Source organism: Taeniopygia guttata, chromosome 13, assembly GCF_048771995.1.
Source record: "Taeniopygia guttata chromosome 13, bTaeGut7.mat, whole genome shotgun sequence".
NCBI classification, from domain to species: Eukaryota; Metazoa; Chordata; class Aves; order Passeriformes; family Estrildidae; genus Taeniopygia; species Taeniopygia guttata.
In genome coordinates this window covers 3,271,172-3,297,556 of record NC_133038.1, presented here as the reverse complement: position 1 = coordinate 3,297,556, position 26,385 = coordinate 3,271,172, and the positions used below count along the sequence as shown (strand labels likewise).

The 26,385-nt window shown below is 42.5% G+C and overlaps 2 protein-coding genes across 11 annotated transcripts; one reads left to right on the top strand and one right to left on the bottom strand.

Annotated features, from left to right (window-relative positions):
• Positions 1-1,555: 1,555 nt before the first annotated feature.
• On the bottom strand, positions 1,556-26,297 carry HNRNPAB (heterogeneous nuclear ribonucleoprotein A/B). 10 transcript variants are annotated; one of them, XM_030284018.4, is made up of 9 exons: positions 26,122-26,297; positions 25,730-26,011; positions 22,683-22,851; positions 22,440-22,598; positions 21,914-22,045; positions 20,197-20,305; positions 19,951-20,103; positions 19,788-19,872; positions 1,556-2,258 (listed from the first exon to the last, which is right to left on the bottom strand). In XM_030284018.4, the coding sequence occupies exons 2-8, from the start codon at positions 25,972-25,974 to the stop codon at positions 19,802-19,804; spliced, it is 1,038 nt and encodes a 345-aa protein (XP_030139878.4). In that variant the 5' UTR covers positions 25,975-26,011; positions 26,122-26,297; the 3' UTR covers positions 1,556-2,258; positions 19,788-19,801. The 10 variants fall into 10 exon arrangements, with proteins under 10 accessions (XP_030139878.4, XP_030139883.4, XP_030139881.4 ...); XM_030284021.4 differs by lacking the exon at positions 1,556-2,258 and adding an exon at positions 14,015-16,299; XM_030284020.4 differs by lacking the exon at positions 1,556-2,258 and adding an exon at positions 16,698-17,607.
• Positions 8,817-17,195, top strand: PHYKPL (5-phosphohydroxy-L-lysine phospho-lyase). The gene is made up of 13 exons (XM_012574863.5): positions 8,817-8,952; positions 10,461-10,579; positions 11,323-11,482; positions 12,077-12,151; positions 12,972-13,059; positions 13,154-13,270; positions 13,454-13,536; positions 13,822-14,047; positions 14,317-14,471; positions 14,994-15,083; positions 15,256-15,386; positions 15,804-15,860; positions 17,016-17,195. Exons 1-12 carry the CDS (start codon positions 8,891-8,893, stop codon positions 15,854-15,856), a joined length of 1,359 nt encoding a protein of 452 aa, XP_012430317.4. The 5' UTR covers positions 8,817-8,890; the 3' UTR covers positions 15,857-15,860; positions 17,016-17,195.
• Positions 26,298-26,385: the final 88 nt, after the last annotated feature.

The following is a 26,385-nucleotide window of genomic DNA, read 5'->3' as shown; positions in this document are numbered from 1 at the left end:
CTAAACTGAACACCCTTGACTGCCTGTGGCTATTTCCTCTACAATCAAGAGAAACCTCTTTCCTCAAGAGGAAGCACCTCTGGGTCCTGTGCTGGGGCCTGAGCCTGAAGGTGTGCCAGCACTTTGTTACTGTGGAACACAAGTTCCCCGGGAAGCTCTGCTGCAGCATTTCCAAACAGAAAAACCTGGCAATACTTTCAGTGAAGGGAGCTGCAGGACAGGGAAGGCTCTCCTCAAGTCCTTTCTTAAACAGCAGAGCACATAATGTTGCTCTTGGGGTTCCCAGAAATTGGGAGTTTCGAGTATTTAATTGACTTGGTTTGTGGGGTTCATTTGCTCTTTATTTCTTCTTGGTTTACATAGTTTTAACTGCAAACTAACTCTGCACTCTCCTATTGTCTTATTTTTCTTCACCTTTTCGGTCTCTTTTGTTAAATTATCTCTTCTCAGGCACATCCCATGCAGAGCAGGGTAATGGATAAAATCATCATTATTTTGATATCTGCATATACCACTGTGGGATAAATTAAAATTGCAAACTATTCCACAGTTCAACATTTTTTAAGATGTTGAAAAAACAGCAATTGTGCAGCAGAGAGCCATAAAAAATATTTCAAAGAGGAAGAAGATGGCTTACAGCCGAGTCTGTTCAGCTTACAATAAAGATCAAGAAGCAACCAGATTCCTTTACAGGGAGGAGATACTTTGTATTAACAATTTTTTAAACTGCACAGAGAAAAGATATACAAATACGCATCTAATGGGTAGAAGTTGAAGCCACACAAACTCAAAACACTAAGCTGTGGATTTTTATTGGTAAAACTGGTTAATCCTAACCAGATCAGTGACATAATTGCCATCACCTTTATGCCCTTTTGATTTAACAGCTCATGTCTGGAGGAAATACTTTATTCGATACAAGTTGCTGGGCTCTGTGTGGGAGTTTTAGGTGAAATAAGGAGCCTGACCATAATATCAAACACAGTATTAAGGCTCTTTGTGGCCTTGATCTTAGAGTATACAGAAGGGAGGCAGATTAGATGCACTGAGTAGATCCAAAACCTCTGTTAAGAGTCTTGCTTTATTGCCACTCTCACTGTAGCTACTGCCAGAGAGGGCCTGAGAGAGGGATGTGACTGTCCAGGTGCACCCTGCCCTGTCCAAGCTGACCTAGTGCTGCAGGTCTTGCTCTAATACTGTGAACAACAGTGGGAATGTGCTTTGTGCTCCACACAGGTAGGGTGATGCCTGGTGTCTGTGAGTTCTCATCTGTGACCAGGCTCTGGGTGTCCTTGGGTTATCCCAGGAGTGAGGGTGAGCTTGTGCTCTGCGCTGGTCAGTGCTGGAATGGCCACCAAGCTCAGGAGAGGTGACACAGCCTCGGGCTGTAGGCAGTGCATTTGTTACCTGCTTGGCTGCTCAGGGGCTGCACCTACACATCACTGGCTTTGTGGCTGTACTTGGCATCTCTACCAGTTACTCACCATTTCCTTGGTCACCATACAGATTAAATCCATGTTAAATTCAGATCAACTAACAAATCAAGAAACAACAATTATATAACTCAAAACAGCAATGAAAATGCATTTTATTTACTTCCATTTCATGTTCTCGGCTATCACTTTTGGTGTAGGGGTTTCTAAAGGCATAAGGAGCAGCTAACAAGCTTCCACTGGCCTTTAGTGCTTTTGAAAAACCCCTTTAATATCCCAAATTAAAGCTAAAAAATTTTCTGTGAAAGGTTGAAGGCAAATCTCTCATTGATGTCACCAGGAAGATCTGTAATTGTTCCCTTAATGCACAGTTGCTCTTCCCATCTCCCCCAGTCATCTCCAAACTAAAAGCAGTTCACTATTCCAAACCACACTGTGGGTTTCTACACTCACATTCCTGCACATGTTGTGTTCATGGAACTTCTTTCAATATCAATGAGAGTTCAGTCCCCAGAATGACTGCAGAAAGCACAAGAATCTGGAAGTGTCCACAAACAATCTACAATGCAGATAGAAAAGTCTTGTTTTACATACGCTGGCAAAAACTAAACAGCTTTCTATCTAGCTCCTACTTGAAGAAGTTTGATATCACTGAAGCTACAAGACAAGCTAACCTCCAAAGCTTATGAAATTATATTAAAATTTATATTTTCTCTGAGGAAATACCCCGAAGTCCTATTATCTTCAGGTAAACAAGTCAGTATTCCGTCTTCAACTTGTGGAATATCCAGTGCTTGTAGGCATCAACTGTGACCACTGCCAGGCCTGCAAAACATTGACACAGAATACCAGAATAGTGCTTTACCCTCTCACCCCTGTGCAAGGCCACCATCCCCCTCCCAGCACAGAGCCTCTGCTGCCACAGCACCCAAAGCCATTTGTTGGTAGTGGAGGAAGGCTGGAATTATCACTCTAGCACAGGAGTGCAGCTGTATCCACCCCCACCAGTGCTACAGCTCAGCTACCAAACCTTTTTGTGACCCTCCTTGGAAATCCCCAGGAAAAGGCCCTTGGTGCTGCTTGTACATCTATGCACGTGCAGCCAGTCAGGAATGTTCAGGACACTGGACTCACTGCTCACGTGCAGTGGCTTCTCTGGACCCCTGCTGCCACCACTCCCATCAGGAATGCTGGATCATGCTGCACACTGCTGCCACTTTGGCTATGAGAACTCATCTGAGGAACCAGTAGGTCTCCTGGATCTCTCCCCACTCCTTGGGGGTGGTACATCCACTCTACCACCCCTGGGCAAAGGAGCAGAGCCCTGTGGAGAGCAGGGGGTGATCCCCAGCAGGGCTGGCACTGGCACCTCGAGTCCCGCCTGGTCCTCAGCTGGATTGGGGCATTTGGCCTTTAGACTCTGCCAGCGTCCCTGGCTCCCTGCCCACGGCACAGAGCTGGACCTCAGTGACCTTAAAGGCTGTTCCAAGCTCAGCCATTCTGTGATTATCAATCATATCATTCAGATCCACAGACTTTGTTAGAGAAACTCTTGGGTTTTGTACTGATTTCACAGAGTCTAAGAGGAAATCTGTTTAAACTTCCATGTGCCTTACACACCAACATATTCAGAAGAGCAGTTGTTAAATCCAGAGCAGTCATGATCTTACTGCAGTGAGTTGAAAAGATGTGCTTTGCTCTGCAAATTCATGCCAGATCAGTTGATTATTTTCTCCTTCCATATGAAAATGTTTATCTGGGTCTTTCTGAATACTTTATGAATAGCTCACGAAGACAAATTTTACTTCTAGGTAGTACTGGCAGTCTTGCTCAAATCTCAGTCATGATCTCAGCCTTTCACAAATTTTAGGGAGCTTTTTCCCCCAGGAGATCTCTCTTCTTTTGTTTTCCCCTCTGGTTTGAAAGAATCTGAGACTGCTTTACAGCAATTCCAAAAAGCAGCTGAATGTTACCACTATATGTCAGCAGCAATGAAGATGACTGACAGAGAGGCTGCTAATGGTTACAAAATGTGGGTCAGGCTGAGACTGAGCCACTGATTTTTCTTGATCACTAAAATATTTGGTGTAACTTCATAAATTCATCAATAGACATTCTGGGTTACTGATAATTGGGGGAACCTGAAACTCAGACAAATATATTCTTGTTTTTTAGTTGACAAAACAAAATTCCTGCCTCTAATTTAAGTGCCTGTGAAAGCACAGCACTTTCCATGAGGTTAAGCCAACCACGTCTGCTGCTGCCCGGGAGCAGAGGACACACAGTTTTCTGTAAGGCTTGTTCCATTTCAAACTGTACCTAATGACCATCCTTCCAGTCACCACCAACATCCTCTCTCTTAACACACTGTAGCCCAATGGGTTTTGGAATCAAAGCTCCCAAACTGAATGATAAGGGCACAGGAACTCTCTTGAGAGCCCTAAAAGGTTTTGCAGCCACAAAGCTCTGCAGGCAGGGCTGCCTTGCTGTGCCTGACAGTGACTGAGGCTGGAGCTGCTGCTGCCTCTGGTTGTGTCAGTGCTCCAGGAGTGCTGATGATGCACCCAACTGTGAGGATGGGACTGCTCCCTAAAGCTGCTGGGGAGGATGGATTTAGGGAAGAAGGGAATAAGGCAAAAACCCCCATGTGTGTAACTCCACAGACGGCAGCTTGAGAGGAACCTTGCCAGAGCATGAACACAATAATTTGGCCTGTTCTGATGGGGACAAATGAGATAATTTAGGGTTTTGCAGCTCAGTCATGGCTTGGCCAGTGAATTGAGGAATATTTCTTTAGATTACAAAACAAGTGGCAGAGAAATCCTGATCTGACCCCGAACTGGAACTGTTCCCAAGTGTCAATTCATCAATATTTTAGTTTAAAAACATTATAATCAAGATATTGCCATATGCATTGTTTTATTCCCCTAGGGAGTTGCCTCTTCTGTATGCACTGCTTCTGACACTGCCTGTATATATAATGGTGATGAATTTATTTCTGTATGGATTTTTCTCCTGTGTATTTAAAAATAAGAATGTTTATTTTAATGGTTAGAGACTTTCTGATGTGTTTTCTTTTTAGGAAACCAAAACATGAAATACTTAGATGAGCTTTTGTCTTCTGTAATCTCATAAATTTAGCATTTGAAATCCTTAAGCAAACCAGCAAAACATGTGGGAGGTTTTAGCAGTTTAAGACATCCCATGCAATGCTGCAAAGGAATCCATGGAAAATGACACCTGTGGTTTTAAGACTGTACAGTAACCACTACCTTGGATAAAGTTCTGGTTTTACACTCAGCCAAATATAGCAGGTCTTGGGCAAGAATGCAAGAACTCACACATTGTAATGCACAACTGATTAAAATAAGTAATAAAAATTAATTAAACTATTAAGATGCCATCAAGTTTCCAGCTTTCTCATACTGTAAATGACTTCCCTGGCCTGTCAATGTAATGTGTGCATTATAAAGGTGAATGCTGGTTCAATGCTGCCCTCCAGAGGAGACTCTTTTTTAAACAGAAGCAAATTTTATGCAAATTTTGTGCTGTGACAGTGTCTCTTAATGTACAGCACACATGACTTTTGTGTAACTCTACAGTTTGAACAGACACTTGTAAAACCAGGAGTGCATGGATAGAAACTTTTGGATTTTTTCCAAATCTGGTATTTTTTTCTTGGGAAATACAATTGTATTTTCACCTTTTTCAGTCCCACTGTTGCCCAAATAATTTACAGTGTTACGCACATATAATCTACCTATAGTAGGTTTCCTGACACATTTCTGTTTTTAAAATTTTAAGCATGGAAGCTCTGAATTATTTAATTTGTAGGCAATGGATTTCTCTCTAAGATATGCAAAATATTAATAAGTAAAAATGATTAAGATATAAAAATTTAAATGTCTCCAAGCTACTCATCCTGGACAAATAGTGCAGGTATGTGGCTGACTTCAGATCTATGAGTTTGGTTCCAATGTGCTCTAGCAGAGGAAGGAGTGTCCACAGGTGGAAAGAACCTCAGTATTGCTTTGTTTAATTTGGAACTCATGGTTTTTACCTGTTCAGGACAGGCTGACATGCTGAGCAGCACAGCCAGCCTTGCAGAGGTTTAACCAGAGATTTTCAAGTGAGAAGTTACATATATGGATCATTTCAAAAAGGTCTGTAACACTCTAACTTGCCAAGGCAATCCCTGTGGCACTCACTGAACCTGGCAACCTTACAGGACAGAGTTTATGTAAGCATATTTCTTGACCTTTGCAATAGTGGTTTTTTTTGGGTTTTTTTTTTAAATAAAAAGGAAGGGGCAGAGAGAAATATTTGGTCACTCTAGTTAGTCCAGTCTCAGTGTCACTTACTGGAGTCACCTGCCTTTTAAACATGTCCCTGGCACTGCACTGGACCTGGCTGTAATTAGTTCAGTTTGGAATATTCCAGAGCTCCACTTGGGGGACTCTATTACAGACTGAAGCAAACCAGTGAGTAAAAAAACAATTTCCTAAACTTTATTTTCCCTGGTGATAATTTATATTTGTAAGCTAAAAATTGCTTTCAGTACTTTCATATCCCCAGGTGAACTACTGCAACTTTGCCATGTGCTTGTGTCCCATTAGATGGCATAGCACAGGAGATGTGTGACTGTTGTGTAACCTGCAGCTACAGTAAGTGCTGAGAATCTGTCACTTGGATATCAGTGTAGGAAGAACTTAATAGATTATATTATTGTATACTACTGCAGAGAGCCTGGGGGAAACCACAGGAAGGCTGGGAAACACGAGTTTTCCACGCATAAGAAGTTGAATTATTGACAAGAGAGTAGAGTAAGTAACATTAGTAACATTTGTGGTTTTCCTATGACTTAGGACAAACAATAATTCCTATTTTGTTAAGTTATGCTAGAAGTTGCCTTAAGTGTGGTTTCATGGAACAGTCACCTCACTTCTGTGTCAGCTCACTTGTGTGGTTCCTTACATAACTACGATATTAATGAATATTGGCTATTAAGAAAATTAGGTATTAACTTAGATATTAAGGAACTTAAAAGGGAGGAGACCCAAATATCTATAAATGACACTGAAAACATCTGCTGCTTTTTATTATACTGTTAAACGATGTATTTTAAAAGTTCATTTTACAGGAATTTGTTATGTGTAGGTGAGTGCTAATCAAACTTGTATTTCTGCCATTACATTAAAAAATTACAATCTGGTTTTGCAAAGCAAAAGCACCCATGATATCCACTGAATTTGTAAATATAGCAGGAAAGGTCCTAAGCTGCCATCAGTGCAAATGAGAGCTGGAGTCTGTTGTGTTTGCTGGTTTGTTTCATAGACTGCAGTTTTATAAACAATTTCATAACAGCTTTTTGAGTTTCAGTTTGGGTTTCTTTTTCTGCTATCTTAAAAGCAATCAAAAATACCGAATATGAAGAATGTTCAGCACAAATACCACAGTCAAAACTGAAAGCCCTCTGCTTTGCTGCATTACATGACTTTGGACATAGAAATGATATAAAACTAGTGGGTACACAAGCATTTGAGAAATTGTACCTGCTGGTATCTCAAATCTATATACAGTTTAGAAAAATATATCCAACATGTGCCTTATCTGTCATATTTGTTTTGAAATTATGTCAACAGAGCTTAATCCTCTACCATGTTATGCAAGTGTCCCTCATTTATGTGAGTGGTTGCATCACTCTGGGGAGGCCGTTCAGAGGAGAAAGGGCTGTTTGTGTGTTTGCAGCTTGCCAAAAATGAGTTTTGAATGTATTTACATGGTATTTTATACAAAGCTGGCTAAATCTCTGTATATGACCTTTGAAAAGAAATATATAGATACTAAAATTACAGAAAATGTACTTAACATCTCCATTTGCAAACTTTTTGTGACTTTTGATCATGTATGTGCCACGAAAAGTATTCTATTTACTCTTCTTTGGGGAGCAACTACTTTAAAAATGAAGGTATTAATAACAGTATTTCTTATCCATTGTTTTAACATGTTAAAATGGTATTAATTAGTACTACATCATATATTTCTAGTTTAAAGGTGTAATGGACATTACCTTGAGACCTAAAAAAACATTTTTCTTGTGCTTTTTTTAATAAAAGCAAAGACTAGATTTTAGAAATGGTCTCTCTGTACAGATTACTTTTACAATTGTGTGAATATGTATAATGAACTCTGCATTTGTAACCAAGAGTAAACTTTCCAAATTGTAAATGTTCAGGTTGTTATTATAAATAGCTAGTAAATATCTTAACCAGACAAGAGTTCAAATAAAGATTAACAGCTATTATTAACTTTGTCTCCACTGTCTTTTGTTACTTAAAACCTGACCTTTATGAAACCATGTAGTTAGACTAAGTTCAATCTAACTTTAAGTACATAGCAATTTGGTTTTGCATTCTCCATATTGCACAAAACTTTTACTACTCCTGTGCCCATTAAGTAATTGCAACTAGAGATAATTAATGGTGGCTATACCTAGTGAGCAAAATCTGCCAACTGTAGTTTTTAAATTATCTGTTCTGTTTTTCTAGAGTTTTTAAAAGATGTTTGTTAGTTTAAACCAAAAGAATGTGAATGTGTATTTGGAAGGAACAATTTTGTCATTTTCTAGAATCAAGTTGGAAAGGCTGAGGAACTTGGTTATGGGCTACAACACCTGCAGTAGCAGAACTCAATGCATCGCAGAACCTTCTTTCTAGTTCTTTTTCCTATTTTGTTTTAGGTAATTCCAGTCAAACAGGAATGTAAGAAAGACCATCTAATCTGATTGACAGCATTTCCTCTTTTAATCCTAACTATGACCTGCTTTAGGGTTGGCTCTAAGGAGTCAGTCAGGTGCCTACCCTATCTGCCACCAACCACACACAGGGGTACAACCTGTAAAAGGCTGGGTTTACTTCTGCTTTAACAATGATGTGGAAGGATTATTTCAGTTCTACCACCCTGTGCTAAGGTACCCTCCGAGGTGAGCGGGATGCGGGATGCGGATGAATCCGAGCAGGGTGAACCCCTGGGGCGTGTGGTTTGAGGGTGAGCTGCCGGCAGCCCTGCAGGGTCCCAGCCTGTCCCCGTGTGTCCCCACTGCTGCCTGCGAGGGACGCGCCGCCCGCCCCGCCCGGAGCACCGCGGCTGAGCTGCGGCCCCGCTCCGGCGCCCCGGGACCCGCGCCGCGCTCGGGGCTGCGCGGGGCGCTGCGGCCGCCCCTCCCCTGCCCTGCCCTCCCCTGCCCTGCCCTGCCCTGCCCTGCCCTGCCCTGCCCTGCCCTCCCCTGCCCTCCCCTCCTCTCCCCTGCCCTCCTCTCCCCTGCCCTCCTCTCCCCTGCCCTGCCCGGCCCTCCCCTCCAGCCCTGCCCGCCCCTCCAGCCCGGCCCCGCGGGAGGCGGCCGCTCCTTCCCTCCCTCCCTCCTCCCGTTCCTCGCTCCGCCGCCGGCCCGGGCGGCCATGCGGGCGGCCCAGCCGCGCTGCCGGCAGCAGACGCTGGCCCTGCGGCGGCAGCTCCTCGGGTGAGTGCTGCGGGAACGGGGCCGGGCCGGGCCGGACGGGCCCGGAGCGGGGCCCGGAGCGGGGCCCGGAGCGGGGCCGAGGCGCGGGCCCCGCCCGGCCGCAGCGCCATCGCGCCCGGGCTGGAGCGGCGGCAGCGCCGGAGCCGCGCCCGCACGGCCCGGAGCGCTGCTGTAATTAACAGGAATTAGCCTTTCTTAACGAGGGGATTACGAAACTGCACCGTAAAACCCGTATGATACCGAGTGCGCCTGTTTAGAGTCCAAACTGCTTAGAAAGCGTTTTCTGCGAGCCCGGCAGAGGCACGGCTGGGGCTGGAGGCCGTGCTGGGCCAGGCGAGGTTCTGGCTTTATTATAGCCCATCTTTGAGGAAACTAATTATACCAAAACCGTGATGGAATTAACAACAAACGTCTGCTCTCTTTGACAGAATGAGGGACAAGACTCAGTTCTAAACTTCCCATTACCGGTGATGTTTCAACCAGCCTAAAGAAAGTCTTAATTCTATAGACTATCACCAAGTATGGCAACACAACTTTTTTTTAACTGTGGGCATATTTTCGTATCATATATATTCAAATCGAAGGCTACTTTTATGTCTTGTATAAATACAAAAGTTGGGCTGAAAGTAAATACTGAAATTAAATTATGCCAGCTACATGCACCTGAAAAATACTACACTGGGTATTAAATATTTTTTTTTTATTTGCCCTGCCACTGGCAACAAAGACCCACCTCTACAAGCACTTTCTTAGCATCTTTTGAACAGTTAGGAGAAGCTTGCAAACTCCCACCTATTTTGCCAGCTCACACAGAAAGTATCAAGATACCGGTTGGGGAGGGATAACGAAGCACTTTCTTACTTCACCATTGTCCTTTGTTATCCATTTGACAATAGTTTTGTATTTATTGTCAAATTATTTCTCTATAAGCCATCTTTTACTAAATGACTGATGGAAGTTTGATATTGCCCTTCAGTCTCAAATCTCTGCAACTCCTACTTAGGCAGAAGTGTTTCCATTTTACTTGTTTGGCAATTCGTTTAAAAAGTGAAACAAAACAAATAAGTAAACACAATTAAGTAAACCAAGCCTTATAAAATAACTCAGTGTTCCAGCTATGGTTAGTGAAGCTTTAACAGTCACCTGCAGTAAACTATCAGGAAAATCAGGATGTTGGCAGGAATAGCAAGAACATAGTAAGAATAATAAAAAGAGCACAGCACAAGGTAAGAGACACAGAAGAACAAAAAGGGCAGACAGCACAGACAGTAAGGAATTGCAGTTAAGACAGGATGAAACTATAGAGGCAGGTCTGCTGTGGCTAGACTCTAGAGTAGGATTTTCAGGTTTGGAGTGTGTTTTTTTTTCCTGTTAATCTAAGAAAATTTGAGTACAAGGCCTTTTAGGGGCCAAAAGCAGGATGACTCTGTGAGCAAACAGGAGAAACACCTTTTACCAACAGGATAAACTAAACTAAGATTTATTTTGCATTCTGATGCCTGTCATAGCTCTTCTTGCAAGCTGTTTTTTCCTAACGATCCAGTGAAGATTGTGAAGGCAAAAGGCCAGTACATGTATGATGAGGATGGGAGACAGTACCTTGACTGCATAAACAATGTTGCTCACGGTAAGCTGAAGTCGTGGTATTGGATGTTATTTGATACTTTGTTTTTTTAAGCTGAACAAAGAACAATCAGTACTTTTACTATGGTTGCACTGTGCTGGGGGAGGGGATGTTTAATTGGAAAAGTGGAAGGAAACTTTCTTGAGTGTGTAGTTTGGGGAATTACAGTATTTTTGAATTTGGGTGTGTGAATGTGCTTTCCAGACTTGCTTCCTGTCCTGTCTTCCTAGAAATGCGTCTGAAACATACAGATTTTTTCCCATGGAAACTCAAGTAAAGCACTTCACTGTAAAACGAACAAGTGATATTTTGTTGTTTTTGTAAAAATTACTGTTGAATGTACAGTCACAGAACCACTGCTCAGTGTGCTGCCTTGTGTATAACTGACTGCTGCTTTCTTACAGGATTTGAAAACTCTAATCTAACCCCTACCAGGGCTAGTAATTCTATGATAGTAAAGCTTACCTGCACCTTCCCCAACTCTGTGTAAATGCCTAAATCCAAGCATCAAATCAGACACTATTTGTTTTAGCATATCAATTTCCAGTACAAACTACAAACCTTGAATACAGTAGGAGGCAACTTCAAACTTTCTGAGGAGCACAAAAATGTTTTTACAAGATGTACCATTATTAAGACCCTACTGATAATATCTCTATAATATTAGAGAAATGTGTTAAGCTGGCATATGAATGAACACCATGGATAATATGAACTCTCAAACCACTCTCCACATTCTCTTGCAGTTGGACACTGTCACCCTGATATAGTAAAGGCAGCCCATGAACAGAATCAATTGTTAAATACTAATTCTCGTTACCTTAATGACAACTTGGTTGATTATGCACAAAGACTTTCAAAAACACTACCTGAAAAATTATGCATCTTCTATTTCTTGAATTCTGGGTAAGTTGGGTGCATTAGAATTGATGCTGAGGCTTTACTAGGTATATACAGACAAGTACACACTTTCTTATCAACAACCAGTTTCAGTTTAGTGTGGATGACTAGATACTGACAAAAACCAGGACAATGGGTTTGGTTCTGCACGCCCTCTACCTGAGAACTAAACTCGTGCTTTAGTTAAGAAGGGTTTTATTCTATTTGTAAGAACTTGGACCACAAAACAGTAATGTAAATACTGTAAATAAAATATTAGTTTCTTGTCTGATTTGCCTTCTGATTTGACAGTTATTCTTAAAATTAAATTTAGCAATGCATTGCTTCTGTTGGGGGGGGGACATATTCTTAAGCAAACTTCATATGAAAGAAAAAAAAAGCCAGATTGTTTCTGAAGTAGTTCCTGTACTCTGGCTTTTTAAGATGGATTCTGTTCTGGTGAACTGTCGTACCTAGTGAGTGCTGATTACTAAGGAATTTGTGCATAACATGGACAAATTCTGTCTGTTCTCCGCAGACATAAAGAGCAGCGCAAAGGAGTTTACATTTCAAAACTCAGGACATCCACAATGAAACAATTACTGAATTTTTCCATTGTAGGTCTGAAGCCAATGACCTTGCCCTGAGATTGGCACGGCAGTACACAAAACATGAGGATGTTATCGTTTTAGACCAGTGAGTACATTGGCAATTTGGGGGTACAAGGCTCAGTTTTTGCCCATGGTCAGAGCATTTCTGAAATCCTCCAGTAGTAGAACGACTGTAACCAGGAAGCTGAGGGAAGTATTTCGTCCCTTTATTCAGTATTTGCCAGCCCAGCCCTGAGAGCTCTGGTTGGGCTCTCCAGTAGTTGACAGCTGTTGACACACTGGAAGGAGGCCAGCAGTGGCCTGCCACGATGGGAAAGGAGCCACAGCAGTGAGAGACGCTGGGTTTGTTCAGCTGCAAGAGACAGCCAGATAGATCTCACTGCAACTACAACTGTCTCATGGGAAGGAGCAAGAAAGATGGGAGCCAGGTGTGAAGATGTGTGGTGACAGGAAAAAATACCTCAGATAAAAGTTCAAACCTGAGGAATTTTGATGAGACATAGGAAAAAAAAAAAAGTCTTTTGCCATGAAGGGAGTCAAATATTAGAACAGGATGCCTACAGTCACTGGAAACTCCATTGTTGGAGGATATGCAGAAAGAGGCCCTTCCCACCCTTCCCATGGTTCTGCAATCTTGTGATACTGCTCAGGTGTTCCCTGCTGTAATTCCAGTCACTGGTACAGGCAAACCAGTGCTAAGTCCTGTCCCTCTGCATCCTTTGTATTTAAAAAAAAATCCAAGTAGAGATAAGCTTATTGATAGAAAAGAAATTGCAGAACTGTTTCAGCTTAAGTTACTGAATTTCCTACCAGGTGATAGCAGCTGGCTATTTTTTACTATTTGGAATGCTAATACTCTTGATACTGAGAAAATTACTGTTTAGTTCTGCCAATTGTTTTTGAAGTGCTTACCATGGACATCTGACATCTTTGATTGACATAAGCCCATATAAATTCAGAAATCTAGAAGGACAAAAGGAATGGGTCCACGTGGTATGTACTTCAGCCTATACCTACCAATTACTTGTCAATTGAGTGAAGTTGTTTTTATGATATATTGAATCTAGGATACTGTTCTTTTGCATAGGCTCCTGTTCCAGACACATACAGAGGACTTTACAGAGAAGACCATGAAGATTCAGTAACAGCCTATGCTGATGAAGTAAAAAATATTATTGAGCATGCACACAAGAGAGGCAGAAAGGTAAAACATCATTTCCTTAACTTTTTGTCTCATCTTTGAAATGAATGTGCCTGACTGTAAGTGCAATTCAAAGTTACTAACCTAAGTGGTATGAACTTGTGAAAAAGAAAAGATGACATTAATAACCAAAAACACTCTAAGGACAAAAAACTGGCTCTACAACTTTTATATGCTGTGTTTCAGATTGCTGCATTTTTTGTTGAATCTCTACCAAGCGTTGGTGGTCAAATCATTCCCCCAGCAGGATATTTTCAGAAGGTTGCAGAGTAAGTGGTCATTAATTATCTTTTTAAACTTAACATATTTGGTAAATAGGCAATTCTCTGCCTGCTGTAGCATAGAGTTTGATAGGTAGGAAATTACCCACGCCTTCATGTTAGAATGTGAACTTCGTATATGGCAAAGATCTGCTTATAAACACAGTATACAGTATAGGCTTGTATACATTTGTCTCCCCAAAGTTTGCAAAGTAACACTTTCTGCATGTTCCTAAACAGTAAATGCTATGTTCTCTTTCCTTTTAAGAGACAACCAAATCTGTTATGTTACAGGCATGTGCACAAGGCAGGAGGTGTATTTATTGCTGATGAAATTCAAGTTGGCTTTGGCAGGGTTGGCAAGCACTTTTGGGCATTCCAGCTTCAGGGAGAAGATTTTATACCTGATATTGTCACTATGGGGAAACCAATAGGAAATGGGCACCCGCTTGCTTGTGTAGCGACAACAAAAGAAATTGCAGAAGCATTTGCGGCCACAGGAGTAGAGTATTTTAATACAGTAAGTAAACAGTTGCCCACTTCTGTAAAGGAGTCTAAGGATTAAAATTACATACTCGTGCTGTGTTTTTATTAGTATTTTCCGCACAGTAACTAAAGAAGAATTGTGTTGCTGTACTATTTCTATGTTTCTACTCTATGATTCTATGTTTTTGGCTCCATCTGATAAAAGTAAGAATATGCTCCTTGTATCACTGAGGCTACACTTTCAGTGACATGATTTCATCTTTCTTCCCTTTCCATGGCTCTCTGTTCCTTTCCTGGGCTCAGTTTGGTGGGAACCCTGTTTCATGTGCCATTGGATTAGCTGTGCTAGATGTAATTGAAAAGGAACACCTTCAGGCTCATGCCACAGAGGTAGGCAACTTCTTGATGAAGACACTCAAGGAGCAGCAAATCAAGCATCCCATCATCGGTGATGTCAGGTATCAGTGCCTTATTTACACGTTTAGCTGCTTTCTCTTTGGTTCAGTCAGTCCAACAACTCAATCCAACAGACGTTGTTTTGAGAAATTAATTAAATTTTATATTTTCAGCAAAAATAAAGAGCCACCTGTATAATTAAGTAAAACAAACTTGAGCTTATCAGAAGTCTCACATACTTTGCCACTCTGGGCCAGTACTGTTTTATCAATTTATTAGCTGCTAAAAGAGTTCACTTTCCTGTTTGAACTCAAAGTTCAAGTGCATATGGTACAGAAGTGATGAGCTAGACAGAAAACATGCTTAACATCCTGTTCTGCTATGCCAGTGTGAGCAGACAAAAATCTGTATTACTACATTTCTTCAGGACAGCAAAACCTTCTTCTAGCAGTAGCCAAACATCAGGTAATTCTCATGCAGTACTGCTCTAGTCTTAAAAAAATCTTGTTTTTTTTTAGTTCACTCATAGTTCCTTCCTCTTACACTGACTCTGACAGACTGACTTGGTTTTATTTCTATTACAGAGGGTGTGGCTTATTCATTGGAGTGGACTTAATCAAGGACAAAGAAGAAAGGACTCCAGCCACAGCAGAAGCTGAGGATTTAATAACAAGGTACAATTATTCCTTAATATGGGGGGCAAGCACACAGACTACCCCTCACACTCAGGAGCTGCTAAAATACAACTGACATCAGTCAGTGTAGGAAGGCACTGTGTGACAGCCTGGTTGGTGTTGGAAGTTTTTCTGGGCTACATGCAGATGTAAATGGTTTTGCTTTTTCCAGACTTAAGGAAGAATATATTCTACTGAGTACAGATGGGCCAGGAAGAAATGTGCTGAAATTCAAGCCCCCAATGTGTTTTAATATGGAGGATGCAAAATTTGTTGTGGAGACAATTGACAAAATACTAACAGGTAAAAAAATGATCAAAACCCTCAAAAATAGTGGGTGGTTTCTGACTTTCTTAAAGACAATGCTGAGCTGCTGAGCCTGATTTTCACATAATGTTAAAAGGGAGACAAGATGGTAAATGCTGAGCATATAGCCTTCCCTTCTCAGTTATTCTGTGTTTAAGTTCTCCAACAAAACTACTTCCTCTGCAGATGCACATGTCTTTTAAAACAGCTTTTCTCTGGCTGAGGTTTGAGCGTTTAGCTTATCTGAATAAGCACAACTTGTAAAAGAGGTCCACATGCTCCTGAAAGCCATAATCTATGTACTTTTGCCAATTAGCTTTTATACAACTTCTACAGACTTAGCATTAAGAAAGTTTGTGACATGTTTTATACTAAGTCATGACTTTTCTAAGTTGTTGATTATTCTCTCTCCAGATATGGAAAAAGAAAGTCTGAACCAACAGAAAACACCAGTTTGTTCAACCTGAGCAGGTATTTACCTATAGTCACTCAGAACTATTTATTTAGAAGCCAAGGTTCCTAAACATAATTTCACAGGCACTGTCAGAATAAAGCTTCCTCAGAGATGCTTTTACTCAAAGGTTGCAGGAATTTCTGGGGATCTCCAAGCATGGACCACACTCGTGTACATCCAGCATTCACAACTGCCTTCCATCAGTCTGACACTCCCAGCAACACTGTGTGCACCACTTGTTGTGAGCAAGGGCCAGCATGTCCCAGACATGACTGTCTCTACAGCATGCAAATGACTGCACATCCACACAAACAGAGCTTTTCTGCTTGCTGCTCAGTGCCTTCAGGCTCCAGCCAGAAGCTGGTCCAGCTGCATAACCACTTCTCAGCAGATCTCCCCTTAAGTGTCATTTCAGGGTTCACAGCTGGCATCTCATGCTTCAGGATCCATTTATCCCTAGACACAAAGTTTGTGGATATCAGAGTAAGATTGGTCCTGTTAAGTCTTCATAGTCTTGTTATCTCTTCATCTGTTGAGGTCCCTCAGTAGGTTGCCAAGAGAACATCTAGCTGCAACTCAGTTTGCTGCACACTCATGAGCACAGTGTACACTTACAGTTACCACCTTGGTAACATCCTTTGGTACACTTAGTACTTCTTCAAACTACTCTAAGAGACAACCAGATGTTTAGATGAACTCTGGAGAGCTGGGCAGGAATGCACCTAACGTGGTCATTGTGAGCAGTGTCATCAGTAGTGGCCTCAACCACCGTGACATTCACAGTGCTATGGCCCTGAGCTAAGGAGAAATATGTTTTTAGTTCAGTGTATATTAGTATAGCAAGGCACAAGAAAAATGTGTTAATATTTTATTTAGCAAGTTAATGAAAAGACATACAGCTGTTTATACTACTTATTCTTAGGAACAGAAAGATTACTTAACAGTGCCAGTGCAAATTAGAGGCCTAATGACTTAATGTACTTATCTGTGATCTAAACTAAGCAAGAAAAATGCCTTTATTTTCTACAGGAAACCAAAGATGCAAAAAGCCTCTTACTAAGTACAGTACTAGTAAGACACTTACATATAATGTAAGCGAAAATGAGGCAATGAAGTAATTTCTTTTAATGATACTTTTACAAAAAAAACATAACATTATTTTCTTTCCATAGGTTTCAAACAATGTTCAAGATCTACTACTAAGAAACATTATTCTACTATAATAATGCACATTTAATCTTCATCCTAGCATGTCTTAGACCAGATAAGTCACCTTTGATTTTTCTGTTTTCATTTATCTTGTTTTTAGTAAAAGCTCTAGGAGAAATAAATTTTACAAGAGCTTGTCTCAACTCTGGCAGTGTGGAATTGGCTTTTATTTAAAACTGCATATCTAAAACTGTTTATAAAGGAGGATTTTTCTAATGGCCACTACAAAACACATTTTCTAAATTTATGCACTTTCAGGTTATGACTTCTTCAAATTAGGATGAGCCAATGGATGTTCTGATATTTTCAAGTCTTCAGCTACCTATGCAAACACCATTCCAGGTGCCAGTACACACAGTCCTTCCCAGGACTCTGAAGAGTTTCAGCAGCCAGTGTCACAACAAGGTCCCTAAGCAGCACTATATTCAACAAACACTCTCAAGCCAGCAGGTTAAGTCAAAAACTTCAGTTCCAAATTCCTAACATCAAACACACGAGGGACAGACAGCTGAGGGCCATGGCTCCCAAACCACTTCTTAAAAACACAGTCTGTTCCTGGAGAAATATCCAAGTAGGATTAGTTAATTAAGAGTAGTTTACAGCCATAAGCAACAACCTTGTGTACAAGCCTTTACTTTCACCAGGCAGTTCTTTGTATCACAAACTTTTCATGCAAAGAAGAAAGGGAAAAGCCAGCTCTGCATTTAAGTACCAGTATCCTCAGTTTCAGCCTAAGGCCACATCACCTGTGTTAAGGAAGCATTACCTGAGCACCTACTTACAAAAACCACCACAATAACACCAGCTGACAAACTCTTGCTAGGACTCTACTAGCCAGAAGGACTGCAGCACAGTGGTCCTGGTACCATACAATTTTCCCACTGGAGGGCCAAGTGCTTGCTAGAAAAGTATTCTGCTACCCCTTATTTCACAGAAAAAAAAAATATTTGCAGTATGTAGTAAAGTATTTAAAACTTGAGACAGTAATACTTCTAAATACTGTACTCATTTGTTTCTGTGATCTGCTGGTTTTTATTTGCAAGTAAGTTGGGCTGGAGGTTACATGGTCCAGCTGTAAAGTTGTCAGCTGTAAGATTTAAAATCTAATTTTTTAAAAAATACTTCCACCTAACACCAGAAGTGTCTTACAGACTTCTAAACTTACAAGCAAGTTTTTCTTTTCAAGGACAACCAGCAGGGAGCAGCAGATTATGGTCCATGCAGAAATAGCTGCATCCCTTGTTAAAAAAACTGGAAAGGTCACTAGTAACATGTGTTTGTTTCTTGTCTTAGTTACTTGGTTTGGTTCCACTTCCAGGTGTTCCTTGTTCAAAGAGAATTTGTTGTAAGAAAAAATATTGCCAGATTTTAGCTTTAAAAGGAGATTAATATTGAATTGATCACTGCAACAAAGATTGTGCAGCAGAGCTTGCTACTTATATTCTGCAAGAAGACAGGCAAATCACATGACAGTTATTGCCTTAAAATAGCAGTAAAGTCAAAAAAGGAGAGTGTGTCTAGCTGGTCACTCATCTCTAGAGAAAGAGATGGTTTTTTCCATCCACAACTGCAGTGGAAGTTCTTTTAGCCTTTTCTGTTGTACAAAAAGGCTGCAAAAATTCAGACTTTGCATTGATAATTTAATGTCTGTCCAACCTGCCTTTCAAGGCAGGTATATGCAGCCTATTAACAACTTGCAGACAAGTCTCAGACTCAAGACAGTGAAGTATGGAGGAAGTGCAGCCAGCTTCTTGCACACCTCTTGGCTCTCTGCTGCAATGCTGTCCAGACTCCCAAGCCCTACCTGAACCCTACAGCTCCGGCTCCTCCTAGCAAAGCCCAAAGCAGACACCACTACAGTTACTCTGAGCCTCTGTGCTTGCCTAGAGCAGAGCCACCACATCACCAGCACAGCCCCACCACAGCTGGGGCTTCTCACCTGAGCTGTCCTCCACAACCTCCAGGCAGAAATGACAGCAGGTTTTAGCTGCCACTTAACTGCAAGTGAGCACAACTACCAACACAGCCTTCTAGTTTTAAGATTAAAAACATTTAAGCACAACTCTTAACCTATCAAGGTACTGCCATGAACTAAGTTCTGGGAACAGGATACTGGTGTTTTACTAACACATGAGCTGAAGAATGGCACAAGACACTAGATTACGCCTTTTTTATTTCAAAAGCTAGGATAGCTTCAATATCCATGTCATGGTGAATCAGAACACATGTAAAATACCTTACAATACATTAGATTCCAAAAAGGTACCAAAAAGTACAGTAAAATTAACACTTCCATTACAGGAAATGTATGACACAAAAACAATACAAAATAAAAAGGTGGAAAGTGACACTGGTTCCCTAAGATGCATCTCATTCTGTACAACTGGAGTAATGCAGAGTCCATAGTTAACTCCAAGAGGCAGTCCCTAGATGCAGAGCTGCAGCTTTAAGCAGACCCTCAAAATCAGTTTCAGTTTAACCTATTAATAAAATCATTAATTAATATCTTCAGCAATGCTGAAAATGACACACCACACTGTCTAGACAACTAGTTATTGGTAAGTATTAAACATGTAAAACATTTCCAGGGAGCTCTTCCAAGTAAGATGCACATTTAACAGGCCATAGAAATTTATTGTAAAGTTAAATTTGGTACAGAACTGAAGTATCCATCTACAGCATTGTATACAAAACCTATGCAGTCATTTTCCAAAAGAGACCATGCCACTGCATACCTGAATAAGTTTGATCAATATGGCTTGTAGTTATTCTGATGACCACCACGTCTTGGTGTCTTCCCATAATTTGCACTGCCTTGACCTATGAACAAGAGAACAAATGCATTAAACTGCTAATTAGTTATGCTTGCTTATACCCAATACAGTTCTCTTTACTTACTGTAATCATAGCCTGGTCCATATCCATAATACCCATATCCTGAATAATCATAGCCTCCATAGCCACCATAACCTTGCTGATAGCCGTATCCTTGATTCCCATAACCCTGGTTCCAGTAATTGCCATAACCTTGATTCCAATTTTGACTTTGAGCTATAGAAGGGAAAACCATCCACAAAATCCCATTTTAGTACACACAACTTATTTAGAATGTGTCCATACTAAAGTAGTGTGTGTGGTACTTACCGCCGCCTCTTCCACCTCTGCCTCTTCCTCCATAGCTACCTCTTCCTCCACCACTACTGAACTGTTGCTGCTGGTACACTTCTTTTGGCTGTGCTACCTTAATCTCGCACTGCAAATAAAAAACAAGGAAGAGTATGTAAAGTGTCTCAGAGCAGCACTGCCCCAACCTGAGCACCTGGAGAAGCCAGAGATTCCTCTGGAGGCAAAGGAGGTGTACGTGCTGTGCTCCTGGTCAGGTGAGCAGCACTAATGCATATCCAGGGACACCTGATTTATTGTGCCACCTGGGTGAAGCTAAGTCACTGTCAGCCTTTCCAAGAGGCCACTGCTTTCAGGGCATTTCATCCTGCCTAGTCCATGGAGGAGGTGCTGAGGAGCCACAAAGCTGCCCTCTCACCTGGCACAACCTCCAGGACAAGGCTGCTGCTATCAGACTGCTTCACCTGAGCCACACTGAATGAACAGGATTCTGAAAAATGCACCAGAACTAGTTTTCCTGGCAGCCACTGTACACCCACACACTGTGTATGTGGATGGACTGTACCATACCCCTACCAACACCTGAGATCACCATTTATCAAATACTAACAGGTAAAACCAACCAGAACTGACATTTCCAAGACAGATTCCCAGGCTGCAGTTCAAGCTGTCAGCCATTCGCCAGGTTCCTGGATCTGTGCAGTCCAAGATTAAAACTACTGTGCTGCACAAACAACAGCATCTGAGCAAGCCTGGCTTGAAGTTCTTTACCACGGGACCTTTAAGGTAATCTGCTTTTTATTATCTATGGCTATAACACAAAAACAAGATAATGATACAAAAGCTTCTCAGCTCTCTTGGCATTTAGGCATTCATCTCTCCTGAAAATAAACTTCACTGCTAACCACTGACTTTCCCACTGCATTAGGTTTGCCAAAATTTGTTCTGGATTGTGTCAAGACCAGTTTTAAACCAAATGCAATCCAAGTCAGCGTCAGACAGTACGACCCAGTGTAATAGGGCTCTGAAATTTTGTGGTCAGCACTGGCCTCAGAGCAAGGGTACAGGGACACCTCAAGTCAGTACACATCATTTGCCTCCAGTCTACATATGTTGATGCATGAGCCTCTCTGCATTAGCTATTCCCTCAGATGAGCAGTCAGCTGGTCAGAGCACCTCACACCACCCTTACAGTAGCTCCCATAACCAGCTGACCAAGCACAAGCTTCCATAAGTGTACATTCACTCCCTGAATCCTTGTAGTGGGTTAACATTACAAGGTTTGGGGAGCAAGGGGGCTCTGCAGAAAGGAGCTCCAAAAAGAAGAAAGCAGAAGCTTCCCCCCAGCAGACAGAGCCAGTTTCAGCCAGATGCTTGGAAAGTTAAACATCTGCAAAGCTTTCATTTATGCAAGTGCTGAAAATAGGCATTTACCTGTTGGAATGGCTTACACTGCTACACTGACACATAAGCCAATTTCTCTACATATATTTCATGAATGCAATTAGATACTCCATATACAAAAGGCCCTAAAATAGAGCAATGAAAGCCACAGTATTGTCAAAGAGCTTTGGTAGCCCCTGTGACAGAACTTAGGGCAAAACACCGCTGTGGTAAACTTTAAGCTGTCCTTATTGTAAATTTGGTACTTTGACACAAGAGGTCTACAAAAGCCTTTTCAGGTTATAGATGTAGAGGTATTATCCTTGGAACAAGAGTTACAAGTCAGAGTTTCTACCTTGCTTCCACTGACGTTATGGAATTTCTTCTCCAAAACTTTCTTCACTGGATCCTCTTCCTTGAAAGTGATGAAAACAAACCCCCTCCTTTTGTTGGTCTTTGGATCCATTGGCAGTTCAATTGCTTCAATCTGAAGATGCAAAACACTATTTTCAGATTCATGTTTTAGATGAAGTTAAATGCACAGAAAGTGGGACAGCAGAACTGTAAATTTTCCCCTTATGCATTTTATGTAAGAGCAAAGTTGCAAGCCTTTCCATATTAACAGTGGCTTTTGGATCAGAGATTTCCATCTTACAACTCTTCAAACTGGTTTTAACATCAGCTGAAATGCTTTGAGTTTAAGACAAGGGTCTCTAACTAGCAATGGAAGCACCAGGTGCAGTAAGTGCCACCTCTGCTCTCAAGTTGGGAAACTCCTGGATGTTACAGAAGGCTTGATACATCTGAAGTTAACTTACTTTGAAACTTGCAAAGTATTAATAAACTAAACAGCAACTAGAGACTAAGATGCCATTACACACCTCTCCAAACTCTCCAAAGTATTCCCTGATTTTCTCTTCTGTAGCTTCTGGGTTTAGCCCACCAACAAATATTTTCTTCACTGGATCCTTTTTCATTGCCATGGCTTTCTTGGGATCAATTAGTCGTCCATCTAGTCTGTGTTCTTTCTGTTCCAGAACCTAAAAGACAGTTTGGTATGATTAACTCAAGCTGAAAAGTTTCCCATAGAAGTTAAAGATCTAAAATATTTAGCTTAAATTCACCTTTTCAACACTCCCAGGTTCTTTGAAGAGAATAAATCCAAAGCCTCTGGATCTTCCTGTGTTAGGGTCCATCTTTATTGTACAGTCGGTTACCTCACCAAATTTGGTGAAGTAATCTTTCAAGTCTTTTTTGCTTGTATCCCAACTGAGGCCACCAACAAACATCTTCCTGAAATTTCAAGGAGATAAGAGCTATTCAGATTCAGGAAGCACTAGAGGAAAGCACATGCAGTAAGATGCTCAGTGGTACACACCTCAGCAGCATTGTCAGAACAGGACTGGCTGTTCCAAGTACAACACCTGCATCTTAGCAAAAGCTGCTGATATTACAGGAGTGCACAAGGGTGGGCTTCTCCCACCTCTCTTTGAGGGAAGGCCACAATGCACCCTGCCATTGTTTAAGTGATATAAAAATGCTAAGATTAGCCTGAAATATTCCTTGCCAGTAACTTATGTTTTAAACAGAAGTATTCTATCATTTGCAAGAAAGCAGTATTGATTATCAAGTACTGCCAACTCAGTTTTTGCAAAGAACTTAGAATCATTCCTACTGCTCTGAAAGCATTCAGCAAAGAATAAGGTATCAAAAGGCAAAATATTTGAGCTCTCTTAGGTTTAGGTTAAACAGATGTAAAATTTTAGTCCAGGTATCTGTGACCTCCAATAACACATACGACAACAGATGGGACTTTGGACCTGTCCTAGCTACTATGTTGTGCACTTCTTCCTGCTTAGTTACTGAGTCTCGCTCTGTCTTCATCAGTACTACAGGAGTCTCTCCATCCTCAGTCTTTTAATTCCAAGTAGGTGGATACAGTTCTTCCCTGCCCACTTTCCCATACCAGATACCCTCTGAAGGAGGATATCTAGCTCAAAGAACTAAATTCAAGGCACAGTACAGAAGTGAAGCTAACAAACAAAACAGTGATAGCAGGCAATAAATAAGGCATTTTTCAAATGCTTCACTTCAAACGAAAACATTATTAACATGGCTGCATTTTCTATTTTCATAGTTTCCAAGGTAACAAACTAAGCTTTTAAAAGCATTCGAGCCTTTTTATCTAACTATAGACTGAAGCAGTTTTAGTTGTTATTACTCGTTTGGAGGCTACCTAGATTGGCACTAGAAGGTACCAGCACTTCAGAAATTAAACTATGCTTAAATAAAATTGGCTTTTGGTGTTTATGTGTAACTTTGCAATAATCGGCATCTGTTTATGTACAAGAGGCAATTGGGGGGGGTGGGGGGGGGAACGTTATGTGGGTTTTGCCTTTTCTCCTGAACTGGGTGAAAACATACCCTTTTATCAGCTGAAGTTAAGTTTTTTCAGCAGACCACGCTGTGCACTCTTGATGAGTGCAGCAGGAAGCACCGGGTCCAAATACAGCGGGGGTGCTTCCTGCAGCCATTACAGCAGAGCCTTGGAGGATCCAAATTTATTCAGCTTTTCAATAATAGGTCAAAGAAAGGGGCTTGGGGGATTCCGTCCCATCCCAGCAGCTGACTGTGGCTGCTCTAGCCTGACAGGCTTTCCACAGCACACCCTGTCATCGCTGACCACACTTAAGAGATCGATCAAGAGACTGGGGAGATGACAGGAATTTGTCTGGAGGCAGCTTTGGCCGCTTTATGGCATTGCCACATGCCAAACTCACCTCGAACCACAACACACTTCACAACTTGCAGTGCTCTGTTTTTTAACTGGAAAAACTGATACCTAATTTAAATAACACAATATTTAAAACTTTTGAACCTGTGAAACTAAGACAAAAATCCCGGTATTTGGCTTTTCCTTCAGAGGCCACATAAACGGGACAACTGCACCCTTAACATGCAGTCATTCTTCCCTCTTGAGTGTATTTGTGCAGCTAAATTGAAGCTTATTTTAGCTCCTAATAAAACACTGTAAAATCAGTGCCCTGGACAGCACTATATTCTTCACACTACGTCAATCCCTCTGAATAAGTGCTTTTCTAAGAAGTTTTATTTCATACCGTTTTGGGTTTGAAGCTTGTCACCTCCTGTTCATGAAAGGAAAATACTATCAAATCTTTTTTCAGCATAAAATACTAGAAAACAGTAAAGAAAAATTCGTACAGAGCTAAAAGGCCTGGTTCACAAGCCTTCTAGTGTCTGCAAAGAGTACATCCGGCTCCAGCTCGTGGGAAGCTTGTGCAAGTGTTACTCGTTCCTTTATAGTCAAGAATCTATTACACTGGCTTCAGCTCGCTGTTTAACCTAAGGGATTTGACCCTCTGGTTCAGAGCTCAGCGGTAACAAAGGGAGTTCCAATTAAATACATGGGGTAGCCTAATAACAAAGACCTGCTTGAGAAATAGCCACGTAATCTTCGTGCCAATTTCGTGTGTTTATGAACAGACCAACTATGATAGGAAAGAAATTCCTCTTGTATACACAAGGATTCCACTACCAAAGCACAGCGAAACTACACCGAACGCGCCAGAAATCCCTTGCAAGACTTAAGGCATTTTCTGACAATGCTGCAAAGTAGCACACCAAAATAGCTCTTACCGATTTAAACACACCGCGCATTATCTCAATCGTGCTAATTTTCTCTTTACTTCCCTTAAAAAACACTTAGGTTACCCCCACTGCCTTCCAAGGCCAGGATTATTTTTTATGTGCTTCACACAAAACATTCACATTTACATCGACGCCAGCGGCGATGGGCCATGCGATCCTCACAAAGTTTCAGCCAGCCCCCCCCTCCCCCAACAGAAAGCAACTCCTTCCATCCGCCCCTTTCGCTGAAGAGGGAAAGGATGAAGAAAACGCGGGAGAGGTAAATCCCCTTCCATTTTACAGCGTGAGACGGCAACAGCCCCGCTCGGCGCCCCTCCCCCAGCCGCCACATGGCGCCAACAAAAGGCAGCGCCAGAACAAAGGAAGCGCTGGTGCTGCAGGGCCCCGGCTCGGCGGGGCCGCTCCCGCCGCCCTCCCCGCCGGCCCGAGCGGGGCCGGGGGCGCTGCCGCCGCCGCAGGGCCGCGCCGGGCCCGGCGCTGCGCACATGGCGCCCGCGCTTACCCCGCGTCCTCCTCGTTCTTGCTGGCGTTGATCTGGTCGCCCTCGGCCCCATTCTGGCTGGCGGCCGTGCCCGCTGTTCCCGCCGCTGGGCCGGCTCCCGCCGCCGCCGCCGCTCCCGCTGCTCCTGCCGCTCCCGCCGCCGCAGCGGCCCCGCCGCTCTCGGCCTGCTGCTCCCCAGCGCTCTCGGCCGCTTCGTGCCCGTTCTGGGTGGCGCCGGCCGCCAGCTGCTGCTCCGCTTCCGACATGGTGCCCCGTCCGCAGAGGCAGAGGGACGAGAGGCGCCTGCGAGAGACGAGCGCGGGTCAGCGCGGCGGCTCCTCCCCGGCCGGGCCGGTCTGATCCGGTCCGCTCACACCCCTCCCCCTTCCCGCCGCCATCCCGCTCGTACTCACTTTTAAAATCCGCTCCCGATAAAACCCGGGCTGACCGAAGTCGAATTAAAACCGCCCCGGCACTAGTGCTGGAGCCGATCCCGCTCCCCGCGGCTGCTCCGCACCGGCCGCACCGCCACCGCCGCCTCCCCCTCAGACACGTACTCGGGCCCGCGCCCGCGACGCGTGGCCGCCTTTATACCGCCGGAGCCTGCGCCACACCGCAACAAGCCGCGTCCTGGTTGGGCGGCGCCGCCTGTCACTCAGGGGAGTCTGCGCTCGCTG